General features: G+C 40.9%; 1 protein-coding gene across 1 annotated transcript; it reads right to left on the bottom strand.

Annotated features, from left to right (window-relative positions):
* Positions 1 to 1,979: 1,979 nt before the first annotated feature.
* On the bottom strand, positions 1,980 to 26,144 carry LOC307134969 (heparan sulfate glucosamine 3-O-sulfotransferase 5-like). The gene is made up of 3 exons (XM_079831079.1): positions 25,841 to 26,144; positions 7,756 to 7,878; positions 1,980 to 3,003 (listed from the first exon to the last, which is right to left on the bottom strand). Exons 2-3 carry the CDS (start codon positions 7,848 to 7,850, stop codon positions 2,085 to 2,087), a joined length of 1,014 nt encoding a protein of 337 aa, XP_079687205.1. The 5' UTR covers positions 7,851 to 7,878; positions 25,841 to 26,144; the 3' UTR covers positions 1,980 to 2,084.
* Positions 26,145 to 26,904: the final 760 nt, after the last annotated feature.

The raw sequence follows: 26,904 nt of genomic DNA, 5'->3' as shown, positions 1-26,904 counted from the left end.
AAGGCGCTCCAGGAGGAATATGTCATAAAACACCACTCTGCCTGTTTTCATTTTCATTAAAAATATATATTATTAACATTAATACCAACACAAATGTGGTCCAGGCAACTCCTACATTATCTTCACTGCATTTAAATATCCTAAATAAATATCCCTCAGTCAAAACGATTTGGCAGACATCAAATGATGATTCATGAGAGCAAAGATCGCCCGTTAGATCCACACAAGATGAGCCACTACAGGACATCAGAGCAGCGGCAGACGGCAGAAGGACTGGCCGAGGAAAGGCTGCTCTCGCCGGGGTTAATGAGCGCTGAGCGCCGCTGATCCACTGGAGCTCACAACTCCACACACACAAGATACATTTTTTTTAAATAGGCGCTCTCTTTATAAACAAACCACAGATATTAGCTTTAAACAACTACATTCTCACCTGAAAAAGTCTTAAAACTACTTAGTAGACACAATAGTAGTATTTTTAAATTATGCAGGGATTCTCATCACGTCACTTCACCACGTGACCGCAGCGAGCAGGCTCCTGATTGGTTAACGTGTTGCGAATTGACGCCAAAGTTAAAAATGTTCAACTCGGGCGTCAGACGCGAATTCGCTTCAAACTCGTGAATGCACAAAAAGCACTACTCACGCGTATCGCGCAAGACGCTCAATTCGCGCGAACTGGACGGGCGAATGAGGTGGAATCGTGTCCATCAATGCGCCTTTCCATTGACTTAACATGGAAATCACTCGCTCCTGACGCTCTATTTGCGTTCGGTGTGAACGCAGCATTAAGTTCTTCACGTCTGCCGGCTGTGTATGGCCGTTGTTTTGTGCCGCTATTTTGTATTGAAGTCTATGGGAAGTCTAGTTTATTTTTATTGACTAGTTTATTGACAGTTAACTTCCTGGATGTGTCGGTAGTACATATGCTGGAACCAGAGCTGTTCGGACCAATCAAATCATCAGGGCTTTATACGAGGATGGACAGATGATCAACAGTAGCATAATCATCCACCTCACCAAAGAGCGCTTGGGTTGAATTTGTTCACTAAACGGAGAACTTGTTCGTATATGCGTTCACCTTTACTATTTCTCTCAAAAATGTTGATCGTGTTGGTAAGTACTAGCCTGGCTCCGCCCTCCTACGTTCTTCCGCTCAATTGTCATTTTCCTTCAGTTCTCCGTCTGGGATTGTGGGATATTCTGTGGTTTTCTCCGGTCAAATTTTAACCGGTCCAATCAGCGAACAGAGGGAGTGTCTGAGAGCGATGATGTTGATGTCATGCGCTAGTTTGAGACGACATACGTCACGACCAAATGTTAGCGATTGGTTATGACAGATCCAGAGCAGCTTGGGGCAGATCCAATAGTTTTAAACTTCAAGTACCCGCCCTCAAGGAAGTGAAAGCTTGTCAATGGAGAGCGGCCAGACTCTGTACAAATGAAATGTATGAGAGTCTGGTAGGACCAGGCTAGGTAAGTACTCTGTGTATCCTTAAATTATTGTTACTACACCGGCAAAGTTCGCTTACACTCATCTTCTTCTCGAGTGCGTGCAGTCAAGGGCTGAATCCGAAACCGCCCCCTATACCCTTAAACACCCATTATTTGAGGGGACAGCCATTTGTACTGGTGTCCGAAAACATAGTGGACGTTATAGAGTGCGCTCATTCAATCCCACAATGCACCGCAATAACGAGTGTACAGCCGATGTACTGTATTAGTGGACTAAAGTAGGTCTGGGGGGTTTAGGGGCGATTTCGGATTCAGCCGAGTTCTGTCGACAACTGTGCGTCGCTCAACATACGCCACTTACTCCGTTGCTCTGATTGGTTGTAGGTTTGTCCAATTGAGTGCAGAGGCATTTCTTTCCTGGTTCGGTTGAAACACCCCATAATCACAGCCCAATGGAGCAGAAGCACACTCATATTCTGACTTGAAACGTCAGGCTAGAAGTCAGTGATAACCCAAACCGTTTTGCACAAGATTTTTTTACTGCAATGACACATTTTGTCATATTTCCATGCAAGAAAAGCAAAATAACAACAATACTAATACTAATAAAAATCTTGTGAGTGGGATCCTCAGGGCCAGTTGAATGTCCTGCCGGTGATCTGATAGAACTTCTGGTTAAATGGGTGGAAAAAGCGTTGCAGTTTTTCCTTGATGGAAGGGTCTACATCCGGATGGATCCGTCCCTTACTGCCCGCTAGGCACTTGTTGAATATGAAGTTATATCGCAGACAGAAGAAGCCACGTGTGGCGTTAAAGTACAGATTGCTCTGGCTGATCCATGAAGGAAGCTTTAAGAAATGCTCAACCAGCTTCAGTTCTGGCAGTGGGTCTAAGATGAGGCGGTCTCCATCAACGACATGAAACTGCTCCACCGGGAAGAACTTTAACCAGTGCTCTAGGTACTTGGTGTAGATGCTTGTCCGGACAGCCTTGTACTTCGTGTTCACCTCACAAGTGTTGGTGTCAATCACAAGTTCCTCAAACTTGTCATACGTTTTGTTCTTGCGCTCTTTCCCCTCCAGGACCTGTGTGTAGTCAGAAACAGCGCGGGTGGTGGGCTCACGCACGATCAGCAGAAGTTTAATGGAGGAATTCATCTTAAAGATCCTCTCAGGCACCTCCTCGGTGATGAAATAGGCAGGACTCTTCTCAATAGTTATTTGATGAGGGAAAGAGAAGGGCATCTTTTCGCGGTACCAGTCAATGCCACGGGCGTAGTTCTGGTCGTTGTCGAAAAAGTGGACCTCCTGGGAGGCTTTGACCACAGCAGGGTGAAGACTGAGCATCTCCAGCAACGCGCGCGTTCCACCTTTCCTCACCCCGATGATGATGGCTCTGGGCAGCTGCTTAATGACGAGGTGCATTTGTAGTTTCTCCCTGTGCAGCTTGAGACGATGAGCTTGTTTGTGCTGTAGTGTGTGTAAAGGAGTGTGCCAGGACACACCAGCAGGGGGCAATCTGACCGTAATGGGCCAGATGAACTGCAGCCTGCAATGAGAGAATTAAACATTTCTATATAACCACCTACAAGACGTTTAATGTCCCAAGAGGTCATTTCAATTAAAACCGCTTTTCTTTGTTATATATAGGAGCTTTCGCACCGGCTAGAACTAGCCACCAGCTTCCCCTAGGGAACTTTTCCTGGTTGCATTCGCACCGCCGGTAGGAACTCAGTTGTAGTTACTGGTGTGTACACCATTATTTATCGCCCCAAAAAAAGCATGTCTTAACCCTCTGGTGCTCTTGGTTTAGGGGTTGCATTGGTCGTCTTCCCAGTCAAAAGTGACCGGACACCTAAAAATTAAACTTCCTCCACCCCAGTAAAACCAATGCAATTTATTTTTCTTCAATAGTATTTTTTCTTTTTAATCTTGTATTTTGAGATGATTGTATGGTATTTTTTTAATATTTATGCAATAATTATGGTCTATTTTTGCCATTGAAAATTATACAAAAAATGTTTTTTTTTGTAATTTACATTTGTTTTATTTTTTATTATTGCAGTATTTCAGGTTAAAATAGAGACCAGGCCTTCAAAATATTTTAATTTTTATTATTTACAAATATCATTATTTGAAGGCAGATTAGCCCCTCTTTTGGAATTATTTAAGAAATCATGTGTGTAATCACTAGAGGTCTCTATGGAGAGGCTTGAGAATTCACTAGTTCTGTTTTGAACACATTTAATGATTTTTTTTTGATGGATTTGAATATATATTTAAAAAATCTCAAAGTCTATTTATTATAAAGTTTTAGATATTTTTTTGTTTGTTAGAAATATAGATGTTTTTTCTGTGAATTTGTGTTTTTGCAGATTTCCCATTCATTTCCTATGGTGTCATTTTTGACCGAAGAGCACAAGTGGGAGTATTTTTTTTACGACCACTTAGCATGCTCGAATCATGGCCTAAATTTTTTGTGTGTGTTTACATCCCTAAAGCTACAAAAGTCACCAAGTTTCATATCATTCTGATGAAGCTGTGATTTTTAAAAATTCCAAATGTGGTTCATAGGTTCACTTTTTCATAGGTGTGTGTGTGTGTATAAGTTTGCGTGTGTGTGTGAGTGGATGTGTCAATATCACACTCATGATGTTTTAGAGTGTCACCCCTTTACTGCTTTGTACTTTTTTTAAACTTTTTTTTTTTCAGCATTGTGGCCGATTTGTAGATTGTAAACACAAATATTCTGTGAATGTTTGTGTTTTTGCAGATTTCCCATTCATTTCCTATGGTCGGTCATTTATGACCGAAGACAATGAACGCTACTTTTTTTTTTACGACCAATTAGCATGCTCGAATCATGACCCCAATTTTTTTTTGTGCTTACATAGCTAATGCAAGAAAAGTCACCAAGTTTCATATCATTCTGATGGAGCAGTGATTTTTAACATTTCAAAACAGAACATTTTCCGGTCAGAAATGACCGAAGAGCACCAGAGGGTTAAACACGATGCTAACAGGTAGATTGTGTTGGTCATTATGGAAATGATCCGGCTGCGTCTGTGTTCTTTACTATGCACGTCATATTACTTTCCACTCCCATCTGCGCTTTTTTGGGATTTCGCTCTCACGCTAATTTACCCTGTTTAGTAAATCTGGCCCTTAGTATGCTATGGCAATGTGTCCGCAAGGCATTTATGTATGCAAGGGGTTTTAAGCCCTACTCCTGGAGATCCCTGAACCTTCCTACAGTGTTCAGTCCCAACCCTGCTCCAATAGCCTAGAAATCTAGACGCCAATCTAAGCAAATGTAATTTGCAGTCAGGGTCGTCTAGCAACTCTCCGTTGGCTTGCGAGCCTTGAAAAACCAAACTCTGGTCAGGCCAATCACATCGTGTGCAGAGTCGGTGGGCGGGATTAACATAATGACGGCGGTTCCGCGTGCTACTCGTAAACAAAGAAGCTGATGAACAGCGGTCTTTCAAATCGGCTTTGGCCGCGACTCTGGAAGACGTGGAGTTCAGCTTTTCTTTGAGGAAAGAACAAAGAACGGCACTGAAGTCCTTCTTAAGAAAGGAAGATGTGTTCAGAGTTTTGCCGACCGGATACGGCGAAAGTTTAATCATTAACGAGCTCCGCTTCACCTTCTTCACTGCTCTGGTTGGTTGTAGCGCTATCCTATTGTGTGCAGAGGGAGTCTGAAAGACAACCGGTTATCCCGCCCCTCGGATTGAGCCCAGCCAATGGTGAGTTCCCAGACCCAACATCTTGATGTGGCTCTGGCTTGTCAGGCTAGTGCTCCAACACAACCTCCTATCATTTTGAATGAATCCTGAAGACCAAGGCTGAATCCGATATCGCCCCCTACACTGTAGTTTATTTTGGTGCTTCAGTGGTTCTTCAGCGGTTCTTCAGAGGTGCTAAATAGCACCTCAGTCAAAGAACCGGTGAAGAACCTAAATTGGTGCTATATAGCACTAAAAAATGTTCCCCTATGATTACGAGCCAAGAACCATTTTTGGTGCCATATAGAACCTTTTTTTTTTTGAGTGTAGGATAGAATAGGCCTTTATTTGAGGGCACAGCCATTTGTAGTGGTGTCCGAAACCATAGTGGACATTATCGAGAACACTCATTAGGGGCTTTCGCACCGGCTAGTTCTTTGAACTAGCCACCAGATTGATTCCCTTAGGACTTAACGTTCCCCTAGGAAAGTTTCCTGCCAGTAGGAACTGAAGTGACCTAAGCTGCACTTGTTGTTGTGACCTTTAGAGCCTGAGCACAATCTGTTTAACAGTCCTGTCTAATACGTTATTAAATTGAACTGTTATACATAGAAAGTAGACAGTATATGAAAAAGTTTTAGCGTTTGCCGTGTGGGTGATGTCCAATGTCGCTAGCGGAGCAAAAACACATAATCATGTTTCGGTTGGTAAAGGTTTAGAGGTCCGTCTATCACTTTTTAACATGTTCATAGAGTACGTTTCTGGAGTAAACATAGACTATAATCTGTGTGTGTACATGCCTTTTGTTTAAAAATGGCGGGTGTTGGTGTTTCGCGTGTGTTCGGCTAATGAACGTACACTTACGTCACCGGTAGTTCCTATAGCACTGGGATAGACCCTACTCTGAAGACCTTACTCCCTAAAGGAGTTCCTAGAACTAAAATCATTCCCAGTTTCTGCTGTGCGAACACGCCAAAATCCGGGTACTTACGCCAATAGTGGGAACAATGAAAAGGTTCCTCCGGTGCGAAAGCCCCTTATATGTCACATTAATTCTGGTTCTGTAACTTCAAAATGTTCCCGATTTTCAAACAGCTCTCATATACAGGACAACCAATATGTGTCTTTACACTTGTCTATTTACATGATGTATTTCCTGTATTTGGCTCAAGTGTTCAAGTTGGCGTGAAGAACGCAAGTGTGCGTATACATTTTGATTATTGATTAAATCCTGAGAAATGTTGATCTTTTTAGTGTTGCACCATTGTGCCGATACACATAACACAAAACATCAGAATAATGAAGATGCACTGTATTTTTACTGTGGGCACTACAAAATACTGTGAATAATTCCTTATTACGAATTATTTAGATTTTTAGAAAGCATTTTAAGAATACTTTACCATCAACCAGTTAAAATGTACAACACTAGGCCAGATTTACTGACAGCTCAAATCCTCTTTTGGCATTAAAACTACTGTGAGGATCGACTAAACACACGCAGTGAAACATTAGCGCTGAAAGGCGTGGACAGGGTTATTTCTGCGGCTGATCTTATTGCATATGCATTTGTAGGAGTTTCTCTTTCAGACGCAGTATTTATGCGAGGAGAGTATTTACATGAATCACACAAAGTGATTTACTAGTGTTTGTGTCATTATTTACCACCCCAAAAAAGCACGTCTTAAACCAGATGCTAACTGGTAGATTGTGTTGGTCATTATGGAAATGATCCATTCACTTTCCCCTCCCATCTGCACTTTTATGGGATTTTACTCTCACGCTAATTTGCCCTTTTCAGTAAATCTGTAAGTCTTCAGTATGCATTCAGATACACATGTAGACATTATAAAATCATTTTTTTGGTAACGTTTAGTTTGAATTTTGAGCATTTTTTAGGTTTTTCTATGTATACTGAAGTATTCCATTCATTCCTAAGAAGGTTAAACTGACCCGCGAGCGACTGATTTATTACTCTTATTAATTTCAACCACATAAACTCCTCGGATCCTGTTCAGTTGTGTGTGTATTCATTGTTCAAGTGTGAGAAACACATTTTTATAAAAAACTATGAGTAGAGTCATCATCTCATGTGAGTGTGGGCCATTCAGACGACTCTGAAAAACACTAATATGTTAAACTTTCTAAAGTATCACAAAACTGCTGGATGCACCATTAAAATATATAACACTATATCATAATTCATCATTAAATACATCACTATCATCATCTAAAAAGGGAAATAATCATGAACTATTTCTATATTTGTGTAAAAATATGCAATTTTTTAAATATTTTTTTTCCTTTGCATATTTTTTCCCATCATTTCAATCACAATTTTGACACAATTTTTAGTATTTTAAGTATTATTATTATTATTATTATTATTATTATTATTATTTTGCTACCAATGAGACAAACGTGTTGATGTGTGAAAGACAAATTAAGGTAAATATCACTTGATCTAATAGTTATACTGTCATTTCAAATCAAGCTGTAACTTTTGGACACATTGAACAGAAAATGGAAACAAACAGGCATTTGAGTTTCTCTGTGAATGAGTGCTACTTTACCTCTCTAAAGTGGCCAGAAAGAGAAGGCTCCCGAGCGCCAGGCTACCCAGAACAAAGAGCCTCTGCCTCAGCCACTGCTGCTGTGAAAGAAGCATCACCCTCCATCAAACAGCCTTCCTCAGCCTGCACACACACACACACACACACATGCACACACACACACACACACGATTCATGTAGACATGTCCTGTCACTTATGCATTGATTAATAACCCACTTCCATCAAACTCAAGTCTGCATCTTTATCAGTTTGCAAACACACATTACTAAAGAGCATATCATCGGATGAGAGCTTAATGTTTTAACACACAATAAATCACGGCTTACAAGTCATAAAATGCTGCAGTGCCATTACAGAGGATGCCCACTCCCCACACACACACAAACACACACACACCTGCTTGTGACAAGCTGTTAATTCTGAGCGGTTTTAATATTCACATATGCTGTAGACAACACAACCTTTAGTCTAGGGGTTTTATGTATGGTGGATTAGTTTAACTCTTTCCCCGCCATTGACAGAATTTTTCCGGCTTTCCATGTTTCCGCTGTTATACGGTAGGGGGCGCTATTGCACATCTTCTGAAAGAGTATTCACACTATACACCTTTGAAACCAATGGGCTTTTTGCGGTTGTGGATTGCACTTGAAGACATGTTTTTCTCTGTTGTTTGAGATGTTGAAAGGTTTTATTAGTGACACTTTGAATGTACAACCCTGTATGGGAAACAATTACAGGCTTCAGTATACATTTCTTTTATGACATGATTTGTTGGTGTATGATTTTTAGTTTGAACAGCTACAAAAACAGAACTACCTCACATCTGTAAATGTTTTTAGTACCTAACCTGACCCCAACTACTCCTAAAGCAAACCACCTCTTATGGCTTTGGGCATGAGGGTGAGTAAATGATGACAGGTTTGTTTACCAATACCTTTAGCTGTGACCTTAAAACAGTATTGAGCTGATCTTTCCCTTTCCATTATTTCCTTCTCTCCTCCTCACTGTCCTTAAAGCTGTCCTCATCCCTCTCTTTTGTGGACAGTTGGGCTGGGAGAGGAAATGTGCTTGCCTTCTCCTGTTTGTCATCTTTAGGGGTAGATTGCTCTAAATCTTCCTTGCACTCGCTCCTGCTGTTATTGCTCGGAAACCTCCTTCACAATATTTACTCTGTTGTGTGCAATTAATCCTGATGTGTGAGCTGGACTCTCTCTCAGAATACAAGGTCATGTATATAACCATGTTAACAAAACAAGACCTGATATCATAAATAACGCAGTTGCAAGATACGACTAGCAAGTTATAATAAAATAACACATTAAACAACTGCACTACCATCTCCACCTTACGGCTATGTTCATACAGTTGTCAGTCCTGCATTTTAGCCCTTAATATGATTGCATTCACACAAAGATCGGTTCTTTTTATGGGAGTCATAACTGTATTCTATAACCAGGGCAGATTTAGTGATTTGGGGGCCCTATACAATTGCACACTTACAACCTTGACGTTATTTTCACTGTTGTGATGATTTCTGCTGCATGACCTCTCCACCCCCACAAATTCAAAATAGACTGAAGGAAATTATTACACACATAAGAATTATTTCAACCAAAAATGAAGTGTGTCTGTGTGGAAAGTAACTGTGCATGCGTCATCTACTCGGGTCCTTCACAGAAATGAGTGAGCGCCATTTAAAACGATAAAAATAATACTCACTGTTGCTCTGTATTTAATTATAACTTCAGATGCATGATATTTTCATTTGTAGAGCCCTATGAAATCAGTTTTATTTATTTTTTCCAAATTCCGCAGGAACATTTTTTTTTATTTAACAGCAATTTATTAAAAGTTTAACAAAATATATATTTATTTGTTTTATGTATTTAATTTTTCTGGTAATCAAATGAAGACATACAACATTTATCTTTTATTCCAATGAAAATTAAACAAATCCTTTAATTTGTGTACATTCAAAGTGCTACACAACAGAGGTTTAGGCCTGTTAAAATTATTACATTAAGGCATAGGCTACACTACACTGTCCAAACTTTTTATTTTGATGGGTTGCCTTGAAGACATTTTTCTGTATGCATGTGTTACGATGATAGTTTCTCTCAAATTAAATGGTATAATGTTCGTGAAGTGTAGGGCCCGATGATTTCCGCGAATCCAGTCATAAAAATGGAATTTACTGTTTAAAGCGGAATTTGTCAAATTTTGGATTAATAAATCCAGCACACTTCAATCAAATCGCGATATGGACTACTAGTGTATGTGAATATTAAACGGCAAAAACGCTATTTAAATCGAGCATGTTTTATGTCTCTGTGTGAATGAATTGTGAAGGTGAGCATCGCGCGTGCTGCAGTAGAAAACGAAACTGCGTGTTTGCGCCATTCATTCCATGACATCCCGTTCTTATGAATGGTTTTTGTGATCCTGTACGCGTTTTCGGAATAGTGGAAATCATAAGGCCCTACACTTTCTACAAGATGCACGTTTAACGCGGACACAAAGGTGTTTGTCGTGGTAATGAACTCTACAGCAACCGCTTGTGCAGCCGCGCTGAACACGTATTGTATATAACAAGCATTTTAGGGGGCTCTTGGCTTTCGGGGGCCTCAGACGGTCGCCTACCTTTGCCTAATGGTAAGTCCGCCCCTGTCTATAACCAAACTCACATCTGTACATTTTCAAGACTCAACCACATTCTCAGAAAACCTGTGCTGTGTGAACGGAACACAACTGGACGTCTGTTGGTCTGTCTCGTCTCACAGTGCGAGAGAGATGCTCTGTTTTGCACAAATGCGTGTCTACCGTAGGTTTTCATGTGCGGTTTCTGTAACTTACAGTGACGGAGATATGAGCTGCCTATCAACGGAAGGTTTTAGGTCAAGTCACTGTTCTCCACCGGAGCTGCTCTCATCAGTTTACACAGGCATTGCACTAAATCACCCTTTACAGAATACAGTTTTGTGTAGTGTGTGTAACTACTCCTACATGAACTGCTCAGAGCGGGATTCAAACTGGAGTCTCCGGCGTGGGCAGGCTAACAAGGACGCTAAAGACCACAGTGTCAGTCCCTAGAGCGCCTCTTGAGTTCCGAGGAGTGAGGTTTACACGCACAGTTCTTACTAACCCCCCTGACTGTTAAACTAACCCCTCTAAACCCCACTCACTCCCATCCGGGTCACGGCACCAAATGTAATTGGTCCTACTTGACTAGCTCCGAGCGGGATTTGAACCGGAGCCGCTAGCGCAGGGTTGTCCAATCCTGGTCCTGGAGAGCTAACACCCTGAAGATTTGAGCTCCAACCTCAATCAAACACACCTGAACCAGCTAATCATGGTGTTCAGGGTGCTAGATAATTACAGACAGGTGTGTTGGAGCAGGGTTGGAACTGAAATCTGCAGGACGGTAGCTCTCCAGGACCAGGGTTGGACACCCCTGCGCTAGTGTCATTCACTCTTGAGATCAGGGGAGTGAGGTTTACACGCACAGTTCTTACTGGCCTACGACTGTTAAACTAATCCCCCTAAACTTCACTCCCATTCGGGTCACTGCACCAAATGTAATTGGTCCTACGCGACCCGCTCCAAGTGGGATTCTCTGGTATGGGAGGCATGTACGCTAACAGTAGCCGCGTTTCCATTACCCTTCAAATTGCGCAAATTGAAATTGCGAATTGAAAATACGCCCAATGGAAACGCGTCAATTCCGCAAAAACTACCATATATCGCAAAAAAGTTTTTTACGCTCGCTTGAGGTGGTTTTTCAGGCAATTCGAAAAAGGACATTTTCGCAAAACTGCAATGGAAACGGTCACGCATTGCTCTCACACAGGGCCTACATATAATTTTTTTCCACTCAAGTATGTCTAATAACGATATCTTATGTCGTTAAAACAACATATATTTTCTCCTAATAAGGAAAGTGTCGTAATTTTATAATGACGGACCCCGGTGCAACCACAAATATCATAACTATCTATAGGCCTACTGTAATTAAGACATATATTCAAGAAATGTATTAAAACAGAAAGACGCTATAGTTTCAGCCTTGCTCAAAGACTAGGTCAATCCACTCCCGATGATCTTGGTTTGCTTCTTATTTATTAAATATAGCCTACACCCAAATAGTTGATTAAACATTGATCAAAATTAAAAAACTATTTATACAAAACGAAATTAATTTTAAAGAAAGAACTTTCTAGAAAACACAATTCACAAAATCTGATTATGTGTCTTACTCATGCTGCTCACTTTTCATAATCAACATATGAAATTAAAAGATTTTAATATTTAGACATAGCCTAACTATATGAAACTAATTAGGCTACGTTTTCTTTAACCCTCTGTCCAACCTTTTGATGGATTTTTTCCAGCGGAAACTCACAATACTCCGTCATTTCTAGCCATACAGATAAGTGCAATACATAATTATAAACAGTAAACAGTCTACTTTTATTTGTGTACACTCATGATAACAGCAAAGGCCGTGGACTCAGGGAACAGATTATTTTGCACTCCACTCCAAACGCTGTCTTCATTTAAAAAAAATATTTAGTTTATTAAACGCAAAGTTTTTCATTTCAAAAGCATTTCTAAATTCAGTTTATATTTCCAACAAGCGAAATTCCAAGCCAAAATAACGAAGTGGTAAAAAAACCCCTTTGAGTTACCACCATGAAGATTCAAACTTTTCGCTCGTCTCTGTATGTGGCAATGCATCACAATAACCTGCGTATGTAAAAGTCAATCATTCTTTACAGATGATGGTATGTTTGGACAGAAGACGAGTTCTTTATTAAACTAAAAAAAAAACAATAGAATATAAAATGCCACAATTTATCATAACACCTCATATGTGCCGCTCAAATAGGTGCTTTCCTTGCCATCAGTGCTTGGATAACACGCACGTCTCTAACCATTAATAATAATGGCGTGCGGTGGCTGGGATATACATAAACCTAACAACATACGTAACATAATTTTTGGAATGATTTATCACGAGAGGAAAAAAATTGTTTTAGTCGCATATCAGTTAATGGAAACGCTGTCATTGCGCAATATTTTTTTATCGACTTTTAGAAAATATCGCAAAAGTTTTGCGCAAATCTGTAATGGAAACGCGGCTAATGATGCAGCCTCTAGCGTCAGTTGATAGCTCGCCTCTTGAGATCGGGGAGTGAAATTTACACACACAGTTCTTACTGGCCTACGACCATTACACTCATGCCCCCAAACCCCACTTACTCCCATCCAGGTCACGACACCAAAGGTAACCGGTCCTACTTGACCCGCTCCGAGTGGGATTCGAGCCGGAGTCGCTAGTGTCAGTCGCTAGAGCGCCTCTTGAGATCAGGGGAGTGAGGTTTTCATGCAAGCTCTTACTGGCCTATGTTACACTCACTCCCCTAAACCTCACTCCCATCCGGGTCACGGCACCAAATATAACCGGTCCTACTTGACCCGCTCCGAGCGGGATTTCCGGCGCTAACAAGGACACTAGAGGTTGCGGTCTTTAGACAACTAGTTTTTCAGTCTGGTTCCGTTCACACATACCGTATTTTTTGAGAATGCGGTTGTGAGTCCTGAAAATGTATCAGTGGGAGTTTGGTTATAGAATGTGGTTGTGACTGTAAATAACTGAACTGTGTGTGGATGTAACCATATTAAGGAATCAAATGCAGAACTGATAACTGTATTCTGCTGCTGTGTGAACTGAGAATTAACAGGTTTAGCTCTATTATTAGATTTTTTTTCATTTGATGTCACCATTATGGCGATCAATGTTTGCTTTAGTCTGGCTCTTGATCCTTGACTTTTAATATCTCTGAATGTTGTTGATTGTCACCATTGTTGAGAGTTGATATCTAAATGAGTTGATGCCCTGTTCAAAATTCTTGCACAAACGATGCTGTGATATCATTTTTCTCTGTTTTCAGAAATCAGAGGTTTCCGTCTTATGGTCCTGATACACTGCAGTGATGTTTCTACCACAACAGCTCAATTTCTATATCTCTGTGTAAGCTACAGAAATACACACGTGATTAAACTATTTTTTAGACACTCATTTAAATGTCATAGACCTTTAACTTCAGTTGATCCGTTTCTTCAAATCTCTTTCTGCAGCAATATAGTGCCTTTAATAAAACACTATTACAAATGTTGACAGAAGCAACTTAAGAAAGGTCAACTACTGGAAACACTAATGACCAGAATGGAGTTTATAGTCCACCACATGAGAAAGGAGTGAATGAAAAAGAGTACATTCAGAGAGTGGTGTAAATATTGTGTGGATGTATATTATATCAGAGGTGATTTCGACTACTGCCACTGTCTTTATAGGCCTGTACAGTAATCTCGCTTCTGTGATAGTGTTTCATTATGAATTGCTAATGTTTTCTGAAAAAAGGGAAACACATTCAGAAAACAAATCTATGGCGAGACATAGATGATGGATGTGTGTGTGTTTGTGTGTGTAAGCACTATGGAGAGGTGCTGATGGGGTAATGGAATGTGACCTCATACTCAGAACGTAATGTCCACACACACACACACACACACACACACACACACACACTTCTCGATGTCCTCATCATTAATGGGTATACTGTGTCTGATGGAGCACTTAGCTGATGTTCACATGAGATGAGTCACACTTAGGCTATGGCTCTCCTGACAATAGTCCTTGGTTTCATATATTAAGGAAGGAATGACACGCAGCCTAGCATGTTTACTGACACTTTTACAATGCGATAGGAAATCTTATGATTGGAACTCATATATATATGAGACCTGAAGCGTTTTAATCGAGGGAAAAAACCTGTCAGATATTGGCAGGTAATCTGCCAGATGATTTCTTCTCCATTGGATTCATTCTAACACAAATCCTTCATTAAAATAACAAAAAGCTTGAGCAACAACAACGGCAAAAAATAAATGAACAGAAACAGGGAAAACCCTTTAGTTATAGTAGTGTCATGGGCGGCCCTTTCCATAACACCAAAAATGAGGACACTTTTAGTGAGGCAAGAATAATTGCATAGGACTCTGGTGTACTCGCAACTACAATACAATGTTGTCCATCATATCGATGGTGATACAGTGATTCTGAAATAGCTACTCTATTCATTGCCAGACAAATTGATCTACGATATATCTCGACGTAGACCTACAGTGAGGAAAATAAGTATTTGAACTATTTTGCAAGTTCTCCCACTTAGAAATCATGGAGGGGTCTGAAATTGTCATCGTAGGTGCATGTCCACTGTGAGAGACATAATCTAAAAAAAAAATCCAGAAATCACAATGTATGATTTTTTTAACTATTTATTTGTATGATACAGCTGCAAATAAGTATTTGAACACCTGTGTATCACCTATAATTCTGCCCCTCAAAGACCTGTTAGTCTGCCTTTAAAATGTCCACCTCCACTCTATTTATTTTCCTAAATTAGATGCTCCTGTTTGAGGTCGTTAGCTGCATAAAGACACCTGTCCACCCCATACAATCAGTAAGAGTCCAACTACTAACATGGCCAAGACCAAAGAGCTGTCCAAAGACACTAGAGACACAATTGTACACCTCCACAAGGCTGGAAAGGGCTACGGGGAAATTGCCAAGCAGCTTGTTGAAAAAAGGTCCACTGTTGGAGCAATCATTAGAAAATGGAAGAAGCTAAACATGACTGTCAATCTCCCTCGGACTGGGGCTCCATGCAAGATCTCACCTCGCGGGGTCTCAATGATCCTAAGAAAGGTGAGAAATCAGCCCAGAACTACACAGGAGGAGCTGGTCAAAGACCTGAAAAGAGCTGGACCACCGTTTCCAAGGTTACTGTTGGTAATACACTAAGACGTCTTGGTTTGAAATCATGCATGGCACGGAAGGTTCCCCTGCTTAAACCAGCACATGTCCAGGCCCGTCTTAAGTTTGCCAATGACCATTTGGATGATCCAGAGGAGTCATGGGAGAAAGTCATGTGGTCAGATGAGACCAAAATAGAACTTTTTGGTCATAATTCCACTAAATGTGTTTGGAGGAAGAAGAATGATGAGTACCATCCCAAGAACACCATCCCTATTGTGAAGCATGGGGGTGGCAGCATCATGCTTTGGGGTGTTTTTCTGCACATGGGACAGGGCGACTGCACTGTATTAAGGAGAGGATGACCGGGGCCATGTATTGCCAGATTTTGGGGAACAACCTCCTGGGTCGAGGCTGGGTCTTCCAACATGACAATGACCCGAAGCACAGCCAGGAGAACCAAGGAGTGGCTCTGTAAGAAGCAGATCAAGGTTCTGGCGTGGCCTAGCCAGTCTCCAGACCTAAACCCAATAGAGAATCTTTGGAGGAGCTCAAACTCTGTGTTTCTCAGCGACAGGCCAGAAACCTGACGGATCTAGAGAAGATCTATGTGGAGGAGTGGGCCAAAATCCCTCCTGCAGTGCAAACCTGCTAAAAAACTACAGGAAACGTTTGACCTCTGTAACTGCAAACAAAGGCTATTGTACCAAATATTAACATTGATTTTCTCAGGTGTTCAAATGCTTATTTGCAGCTGTATCATACAAATAAATAGTTAAAAAATCATACATTGTGATTTCTGGATTTTTTTTTTTTAGATTATGTCTCTCACAGTGGACATGCACCTACGATGACAATTTCAGACCCCTCCATGATTTCTAAGTGGGAGAACTAGCAAAATAGCAGGATGTTCAAATACTTATTTTCCTCACTGTATGTGTAACAGAAGAGGCAAAAAGTGTTTGTTCACAGTATTTGTATTTATTCAAGACATTGTGATGTCTGTTTCAAAAACCGACCACTGAGATGAACCTGTCTTGCAAAGTGCACAGTGCCTGAAAACATAACATTTCTGGACTTCTGGAAATAAAAGAAATACATAAATAAACAATGAACATACACATGTCAGTTCTTAACAAAGAAGTTCACCCTCTGCAGCAGATCTTTAAGAACTGTACGTTTTTAACCAATAATATATCATATTTATTTGACCGGCAATCATTTGTTTGTCCAGAGATCTTATGGCATTAGACGCTATGCTGCTGCATCCCAATAAAGATTTTTTAGGCTGTCACCGGACTTTCCGGGCAAAATCCGGACGGATGGCCACCCTAGTGCCATGGCATCATTATCATAGACTGTAAAAACATATGGACGTAGTGTCCGTGACGTCACCCATAGGATCTGAAGAGCAGTTTTGAAGCGTAAAGTCGGGTCGAGCTGGCCGTCGCCATCTTGTCAGCGCGTCACTCCCGGATAACAGAAAATGGGCAAAGAGGCGGGACGTGGGCGGAGCTGAGGTGATGCGATGACTAACAGACAGCAGACAAACGGCTATCCACTTGTCACTCAAAGTGGCCACGCCCTTAATTATGCAGAACTTTAAGGCTTTATATAATGTAAACGGAGTTAAGGGCAAAATTAGCCCTATAGACCAAAAACCCAATGTGTCCCAGACTGTAGACATGTGTTCTTCTGCTGTAAAGTTGGGCATTTTAACATGAGCTCAATGAGATTCTGCTCCTTCTGGAGTCTGTCTCTAGTGGCCAGTCCATGAACTGCAGTTTAACTCACTTCCATATCGGCTTCAAGAGAAACTGCGGGAGGAGCCGCTTGATCATTTCATAGAACTATTCTCAAAAATTTCAAAAATATCTCTAAAAACATAAGGATCTCTGACAGTATCATAATAAAAGCCTTTAAAAAACTAACCAAAAACAAGCCCAATTGCTTTCCGGGGGGGATTCTCCGGAAAAATGGCATTTGGGGGGTAAAATATGTGTTATTTTGGCAGGGCTGGCAGCTAAAATTCGCATTCCTGGGTCTGTATTTCACATAATTGTGGTCGCTTAAACCCGCGGACTTGGCAACACTGTGTGCAGTTGAGTTCTGTTGACATTTGACAACTAATGTTATGCGTCGCTCCGTTGCTCTGATTGGTTGTAGGTCTATCCAATTGAGGTCTTTCCTGGTTCGGTTGAAACACGCCCCATAATCACAGCCCAGCGGAGCAGGAGCAGACTCATATTCTGACTAGAATTGACCTATAGGTAAGCCCCGCCCCCCTTAGTTACTGTTGCTAACTCGGACAAACAAACGTAGTTGCTATATCTTACAATGACAGCTGTCAGTGTGTAAACCTTATCCCGAGATGTTTTTGGACACAGATTGTAGCGTATACCCCGTCCGAATGATGGCCAAACTTTACTGATGGTTTATCAAGTTTATTGCATCGTTATTCACTCCAAAAAATCATCGTAAGAGCTGAACAAACAAAGCATAAGAAGTGCGCATTAACGTCTCATTCACAAACTCTCTCTCTCCGTTGCATTACCATTAACACACACAGCAAATTACACAAAAACACGCGTTCGAGGGGAGGGGCTTACCGATAGGTCAATTTGAGTATGACGACGTCAGGCTAATAATATGCATTACACATCACCTAATTTCTCAAACGGTTCATTTGATGATTCCGTCTCTCTAAATCCCTACTTTCTGAGAGATACTATCACTGATTGGTCAGATGGCCCAGTATGTTGTGATTTGGTCTACTGTTTATAGCGCATGTTAGAAACGAACTGAATTTTAGCTCCAGAGGCGCATACGTTTTTCCATATCAATTCCAGTCTTTTCAGTCAATTCTTCATGGCTTTGAAGTGCACGCTAAATGGATTCACAGAGCGTCTTCTCAACATGTCAACAATACAGCAGACCATTTACATTCACAAACAGCTCTATTACACACTGAATATTCGAAAACAACATTATAGGGGCACTTTAAATACACCCTGTAGCGTCTGGAGTGTCTCTCTCTCTCATGGGATCAACGTGGTGAGTCGTTTGGAGAAACATCAGAGATGTTTTCCTCCAAACAGCTCTGCATATAAATTAAATCCCTGCCCCACTGGCTCCAACGAGTCTGAGTCAGATTGCACCACCGACTGATTAAGACCGGCTAGAGTGTGACCAGAAGATACTATGATGGCCCTTTCTGAGCTTCAATCAGATTCTAATCAGCCAGGACATCCACCTCACCCTTCAGTCTAGAACGGCCGGGGGGGTGACCCTAACACACACACACACGCAAGCATTCCTCTCTATTTAGCCTTTAATTAAACTATCCCAGAAATTACATATATGATGATTTCTTAAGTATATGCATGCTCCCCATATTTCTTATGTTTGCGTGATGTAAGAGCTACCTTAAACACTCAAAATTGCTCTGTATAGAACAGGGATGGGCAACTCCAGTCCTCGAGGGCCACTGTCCTGCAAAGTTTAGCTCCAACCCTGATAAAACTCACCTGCCTGTAGCCTTCTAGTAATCCTGAAGACATTGATTAGCTGGTTCAGGTGTGTTTGATTAGGGTTGGAGCTAAACTCTGCAGGACAGTGGCCCTCGAGGACTGGAGTTGCCCATCCCTGGTATAGAAGATGCACTGCCTTTAGGTCTGTAAACCAAGGCATGTTTGATGTCTAAAAGTTCCTTTTTCTTTGTCTTAGTCAATGGTACAAAGTATATGATTATGAGATGTACCGCTAGTATGTTTAGTCCTTTCGGAGTGAAACTTTACTAGTTCTGGCTTCCAGCAAGAACATTCCATTGAGTAATAAAGTCCGAACAAAGAAACTCTCTGCCGCCTGATATTCACACCAACGATTGGTCGTCTCAGGGAGAGTGGGCGTAGTTTAATGGACTTTAAAGGACAGAAACACCAACACATTCTTTGCTCAGTCAACTTGCAAGGACCCCGACGAGACAAATGTCCTTTTCCTCCCATCTCATCAGCGGTCCAGCCAAGCTGTTGTTTCCTTTGAAGATCGACGCGTTCCGCGACACAGCCAGCGGCGCGCTCCATCAGACCGAGGAACCCAGCTTGGACGAGATGAACTTTCCCGACGCTCCCTTCCCAAACACCTTTAAAACTCCCGCGGACCAACTAAGCTCCGGAAAAACCAAACGGAGAGAACGCTTCAGCGCACGAACACTGAGAAACGCCAACGCACGCATCTCACTTTACACAACACCAAGAAACCATGCAAGTATCAATTCGAGTATTCAATCGAAATGTAGATGCGTTTTAAGATTGTACCCCTGTTTAAGGTGATATGGTTCTTGCTGGCTCTAGTGGTTATGTTCGGGAAGGTGTCGGATCGGACACGATCACCCTTCTTCCTTTCCCTTCTCCTCTGTCCTCCCTCTATTTCTATCCTTTTCATCCTCCTCTTTACTTTCCACTATTCTGTAAATACATGTATTCTTTATTTAGTCATATGTAATCGTAGTATTAATCTTTATTAAAACCATGATATTCACGTTTTGATTGTCATTGTTTTGCTCACAGAACAAAGGAGTCCCTTTAATGTCAGATCTAAGCTACGAGCTCTTATAAGCATCGTTGAATGCTTTAATTAATACCATAACTCGGAAAGTTTGTCCTTTGTGGCCAGAGGGATAAACTTCCCGAAAATTGGGTAGGAAGAATAGACCTGGTGAGTGGATAAAGAATTACCGCTCGTTCTTTAAACGGAACGGAGAGGAATTTTGAATCAACTCCCTAGAGGTTATTCTGTGATTATTTAATATAGATATATCTGTAGTTAATTGCAATAAATTGTTGTTAACCATATATATATTATACATTGCATAAATACAGAGGTTAGGTATTCCCCTTTTGGGTGATTTTGGAGATTTGTGATTAGATTATAACCCGTTATGATCAGTGTTGGGGTAACGCATTACAAGTAACTTGAGTTACGTAATATTACTTTTTCAAGTAACTAGTAAAGTAACGCATTACTTTTCAAATTTACAACAAAATATCTGAGTTACTTTTTCAAAAAAGTAACGCAAGTTACTTTTTCACATTTATTTGACTGACAGCTCTCCTGCCCCCATGTTGAGAAAAATAAGTGGAGAGGTGTGTGTGTAAACATGATGGTTATTGTAGTTCTAGACTAACTCGCACAATAAAGATTCTGTACTCCTCAAAATAAATAAAATCAGTCAAATGCAAAATCAGAGTACTCAAACCTCAAATATATAAATGTTAAATAGAACAAATATTTTTATGCATTTAATCTACCTTTACTGACCAATGTCGTGCTGCTGACCTTTGATGATTCAGTTAAGCCATGAGCAAAAATTACTAGATTTTTTGTTTTTATTGGTAAAACGTTTTTCTCCTGCGTCCTATTCTTCCATTATCCAGAATGGCAGCACATTTATACCTCAGCCTGAGGCCTATTATTTCAATTTTGGTATGAAGAGGTCTTTACATTAGCACAAAAAAGGATTTTTTTTGCTATTAAAAAACAAAACTAAAAAGCAAGCCCAGCCCAGGTGAGAAAAAGTAACGCAAAATTAACGCAAAAGTAACGTAACGCATTACTTTTCTTAAAAAGTAACTAAGTAACTCAATTAGTTACTTTTTAAGGGAGTAACGCAATATTGTAATGCATTACTTTTCAAAGTAACTTTCCCCAACACTGGTTATGATTGATCATAAATCCCTAAATATTAATACCCACAATTCCCTATTGAGCTAATTTTTTATTTAAATATATATGTAACCCTAAGACGCTACAACCCCCCCCCCCCCCCACCACTGACTGTCACCATGTGTTCTGCTGTTTTTAATGTCTGGGCTGCAGGAACACTCTCAGCTACGCTGTCCTCTCTTGCATATTTTGTTGTCGTGGTCTGTCAACCCATTAAATTGGGATGGGAGAAAGTTAAAACTGAAACATTTCACACTTCACTTCCTTTAAACACAACAGAGCAGATCTCCTCACACAGAACACAGGCCAGGTACACATCATTATTCATGAGATAATCTGAACTCAGTATCGATCTGCAGAATCCTGATCTAATTTCACTGAGCTTTATAGATGAGGAGTCCAGTCAAAGAGAGAAATGAAGACGGACTGAACCTGCTGTACATTTACAGTACCTTTATCTCAAATACTGCACATGACTGCTCATTGTAATGGATTGTGGGGGACAGAGGAGAGGAACGTCACATAAGGCACAAAAATATCAGATTCCATGTGGTTTGTGCAATGAGAAAATCAGATCTGAGTCTCATATGAGCATTCGCCTAAATTAAAAAAGGTGATTTCAAACCAAACATCAACAGTGCTGGACATCCTCACAGTGCTTATGCTGTTTTGTTCCATGCATAAAAGTGTTGACCAGAACACAAATCCTTGGAATATACCCGTGACAGCAAAATCAACAGTGCAATAAATTCAGTCACTCATTACAAACGGCTAAACCCAGTAATGACTATTTTACAATGCATTACTGTAGTCAGCAATGTACTGTGAAGTAAATGCATGCTGGGTAATTTTCTTACAAGCGACTATGAATCAACGTCAGAATGATGCTGACATCACAGAAATGTGTTTAACTGAGAATTCACATGATAAAGTTGTCTCCATCCATGCCACTGTAATCTCAAAATGGAGATTGATGTTCTATTTGCTTGAGATTTTGGACCTTGTATGTTCATATTTAAATTTCTGTTCTAACCAAATCAGAAGTGTGACAAATTGATGCATCTGTTAAAACAATGACAAGCTAGAATAAACACGTCTGAGATTGTGACCGGTGATATTTGTGTTTATTTGACCATGACTTGGATTCTGTTCACCATTAATCTGTGTCGTTTGTAAGTAACTATTTTGGTCAACTTAAAGGTGCACTATGTAACATTTTTTCAGTAAAATATGAGCCAGTGTTATATATTTTGTTCAGTCGAGTACTTACAATATCCCAAATGTTCCCAACTATTTGTAAATCGTGAGATGCTCTTTAACCCGAGGAACCGGGACGTGTGAGGGCGTGGCCTGTCGATGACATCATATCTGCGTTCCCCTCGGTTTCTGGTTTTATTCTGCAGAAACGCTTAACTCTCACTGCAGTGTGAACAAGTGTCATATCAGCGGCTTAAGGCCTGTTCACACCGGGGCGATTTTCGCACGCGTTTATCGCCGACGTTTAACGCCTCGGGACTAAACAATGGGCGCCTATGTGAGTGTTCACACCGACGCGCAAAACGCCAGGCGTAAAAGCGTCATTTTTAAAAAAACGCCTCGGGTTCGTTTTTTTATTTTGACGCAGCGCGTAAAAAACTGTCTGACCAATGAGATCGGCGCTTTTGTTCACGTGCCTGGAGCTGCTGAAGTGACAGTAAAACACCACTTGGTGGCGCTCAAGCACAAAACGGTCTTGCCGAGCACACATTGATACAACCAAGAAGTAGTAAGTAGACAAAGAAGATGAACTGCTAATGCTGCTTGCCAGTTAGCAAAAAGTGTGTGAATGGTTTTGTCCATATACATAATATGTCTATGGTTTTGGCAAGCACGTAAATACTGTCTCTCTTCTTCTTCTGTGTGACAAGCGAGTGTCAGAGGCTTAAAGTGCCGCAGCACCATCTTGTGTACCGCGAGCGCATCGACTGAATGTGCACGTTCACTCGGCGCAGCGCCAGTGAAAATCGCTTGGGTGTGAACACTCAAGACGCGCCGAAAAACGGCACGAAAAACGCTGGCGATAAGCGCGCGCGATATTTGTCCCGGTGTGTACAGGCCTTTAGAGAACACACAGAGTAACGCCATCCCATCATCAACACACTCAGATGAGTCTAATATGATCAACAGAGCTGCGTTACCTCACACTAGGGCTGGGCGATATATCGCATGACATTGTTAGGCGCATCTCGTCAGTAAAGCCGGTTCCTTGATTAGTAGTAAATCGCCATCACCTGCTTTCAGATAGAGCGGCATTTACTACACAGAGCCGTAGTTCACTGACAAGCTGAGCCATATCGCATTAATTATCGCAGGCGATACGTCCGTCATAATTAATGCGATATGGCTCAGCTTGTCAGTGAACTACGGCTCTGTGTAGTAAATGCCGCTCTATCTGAAAGCAGGTGATGGCGATTTACTACTAATCAAGGAACCGGCTTTACTGACGAGATGCGCCTAACAATGTCATGCGATATATCGCCCAGCCCTACCTCACACTCATGAGCGGAGGAGCGGAAGTGGCGACTGTGGCATAATAAAAGTCCCGCCGGTGACTGTGGCATAATAAAAGTCCCGCCGGTGACTGTGTCATAATAAAAGTCCCGCCGGCGACTGTGGCGTAATAAAAGTCCCGCTGCTCGCGAGGCGTGTGTTGCGTTCATCTTATTAACAATCGCTCCAGCGGTTCCTCAGCTCCTCAACACTCGCTCCTGCTCTGCTTCACTACAGTAACGTTAATAATCTCATCCATCAACATGATTTCTGCCCGAGTCCTGTCCCGATTCTTTCCCACCGGCTGTGAGCTGAAGACCACATGTCCCAAGATTCTGCGCTCAAACGTGCCATCATCAAACTACACCTTTGCTTTGAACAGCCGACCTCAAGTGGACTGGAAAGTTACATAGTGCAGCTTTAAGGCATGTAGGGGACGAGACGCCATTTGTTTTGTTTATTCATCTTTTTGATTTTGGGAGTAAGGGAAGAAGGGTCCTTTTTCCGCTAGGCGTCAGAAACTCCTCTAGAAGTCTCAGATTTCATTAAAAATATCTTAATTTGTGTTTAGAAGATGAATGAAAGTCTTATAGGCTTGGCATGAGGGTGAGTGCATGGATACAATTTTCATTTTTGGGTGAACCCTTTAAATTATTAGTAATATAAAGGCAAACACTATCACTATTATCAATCCTTAGCATTCAAAAAATAGCATTTATATAATTAATTGAATGTCTAATAAACATGTAGTTTCACAAACCTTGCAGATATAGTCGAAAGTGTGAAATGACAGTATATTCCAGGTTAATAATGGCATGATTTCGCAGTAACTCCACAGTAGGACTTCTCTTGGAATATCAGACTGTATTTCTACACTGCATGTGTGCTATGAAGGTACCCAGCATGCAGTGCGGCATGAATAGATTAGGCTGTGTTTCTTGATTCTTGTTGGTTTTATCTGTGCGGATGAACTTATTCTTGCTTCACTTTTAGCAGTTTGTGTTGTTGTATAAATGTTTTTTATTATTTGTTGAGTGTCTGTCTGAGTGAATGTCTGTGCATCATTAGGCTACAAGATGATGTCACACCTTTCAAAGATAAATCTCAGCGCTGTTTCACTGTTGTGAAATATCCATCTACAAATGGTTATGAATTTGAAATAAGTTATTGGTAAATCTTTAGGCTGAAATAATGCTAATAATAGCCTAAAATCAGCCAATTAGCTAATTTTATATTCTAGCTTGTCATTGTTTTAACAAATGTTTTCATTTGTCACACTTCTGACTTGACTAGATCAGAAATTTGAATATGAATACAGTGTGTCCAAGATCTCGAGCTAATGCAACACTGATCTCCATCATGGTGACTTCAGAACAATTACAGCACTAAACAATATCATTTCTCACAATGGCGGTTAAAGACAACGTTATCATGTGAACTCACAGAAAAACAAGAGCAGTGACTATGATGTCAGCATCATTCTGCTGTTGATTAACAGTAGCTCATAAGAAAATTACCCAGCATGCATTTATTTCACTGTAAGTTTCTGACTACAGTAATTTATTGCAAAATAAAACTCTTTAATCCTGTAAATTCCTGGCAATATTTTATTGACAGAGCAGTGTTTTCTTTCTTTTTTATTCATATTTTTTTAACCATTTCTTTAATTGTGAAAAATACTGTAATAGAAGTTTATTTATTTTTCTACAGATGTAAAAAAAAATAATATCAATATGAAGTAAAATAGGCTATAACTGGATGTAGATACTGTTCAGAACATTAGGAGAACTACTTATGACAAGCTAATTTGATTGATTATGATTTTTTTACTTCATTTAAATAAAGCATAATTATTATTTTAGTCTTCAGCTGTTTTAAATTTGAAGGCCGATCAATCTTCTAATCATGAAATGTAATGGTATTCAAATGACTACATTAATAATTCTGTCTCAGCACATGATTCATGGACATGCACAAAACTCATGGACCCCAGAAAACATGCAATGATGTCTTACCTGTTCGTCTCTTCCTTGGGATAAGGCTGTCGCGTGAACGCGCAGGTGCGCAGGTGGCGATGATGGCTCGGGATGTCCCAGCATCAGCATCGCTCTCCCGCCTCCGGAGGGTCTGGGACAGGTGTCAGCTTGTCGACATGTAAACGTCAATGCCAGAGTCTCACACAGGAGAAAGCGCTGTTTTGCGACCGTAAAGTCTTGTGTTACTCTGGAAGAACTCCGCGTGAGCGCTTTCTTGACCCAAGAAGAAGTCCTTAAAAACGCAATAGTCTCACGTGTTCTCGTTTGAAGACACTTTTGTTGTGAGTGTGTGTGTGGGGAAGAGTGTGCTGGGCGCGCCCACCGAGTCCATCAGCTGATTACAGAGGCGCGTGCGCGCGACACGGGATGAGCTCCAGCCGGGCGACACATGAACGCGGACGGAAGATGCTCGGGACACACGCGTTATATTGATGTTTATGGTGAAACCTCGCCCTCTTCTGTCGGAGATCTGGTACAACAATGAATAAAAGAGGGAACCTGGCAAAGGACTCTTCACCCCCCAGTCTTTACAGGACAGACTTCAAAACTACATAGACTTATACTACAAATTATTATTTTTTACAATTATATCATTATCTAGAGTTTGAAATGTGCCTTACTGAAATATTGAAACCAATATTATATTCAGTGAGCTCGTTAAAGTTACACTGTGTAACTCTTTTAGTTTATTCTTAGCTAAAAACACTTAGTTCTTTCAAAAATATATGTGCTCATTAATGTATATTTACTTCTTTCAAGTAATTCTCGTAAGTTTATAATATGCCATTGTAAATACATACGGGTGAGGGGTTCGAATGCGGGTCGCCATGTTGCCCCTCCATCTTGAAAGTACATTAGCCAAAGAGGGACATACCCGTAAATTCAAGCTTCGCCTTTGGCGTTTTAACACTCGATGGCACCGTGTCGAATGTCGACGAGGTCGAACTGGAAGCCATGTTAATCTTGGACTAAATCGGCCACGGTAGGAGTTAAAACGAAATCGGAATTGAGAGGAACAGAAACTAATATTCACTGGATGGTCA

Source organism: Gobio gobio, assembly GCF_949357685.1.
Source record: "Gobio gobio genome assembly, chromosome: 12".
Classification (NCBI taxonomy): Eukaryota; Metazoa; Chordata; class Actinopteri; order Cypriniformes; family Gobionidae; genus Gobio; species Gobio gobio.
Note: the sequence above shows the minus strand (reverse complement) of the source record. Positions and strands in the feature narration are given on the sequence as shown.

Bases quoted from the DNA above. Each gene is read 5' to 3' on its own strand.
- LOC307134969 (XM_079831079.1), bottom strand. From the start codon at position 7,850: ATGCTTCTTTCACAGCAGCAGTGGCTGAGGCAGAGGCTCTTTGTTCTG. The intron at 3,004-7,755 runs GTAAAGTAGCAC...CTCTCATTGCAG, and splicing joins TTTCTGGCCACTTTAGAGAG to GCTGCAGTTCATCTGGCCCA.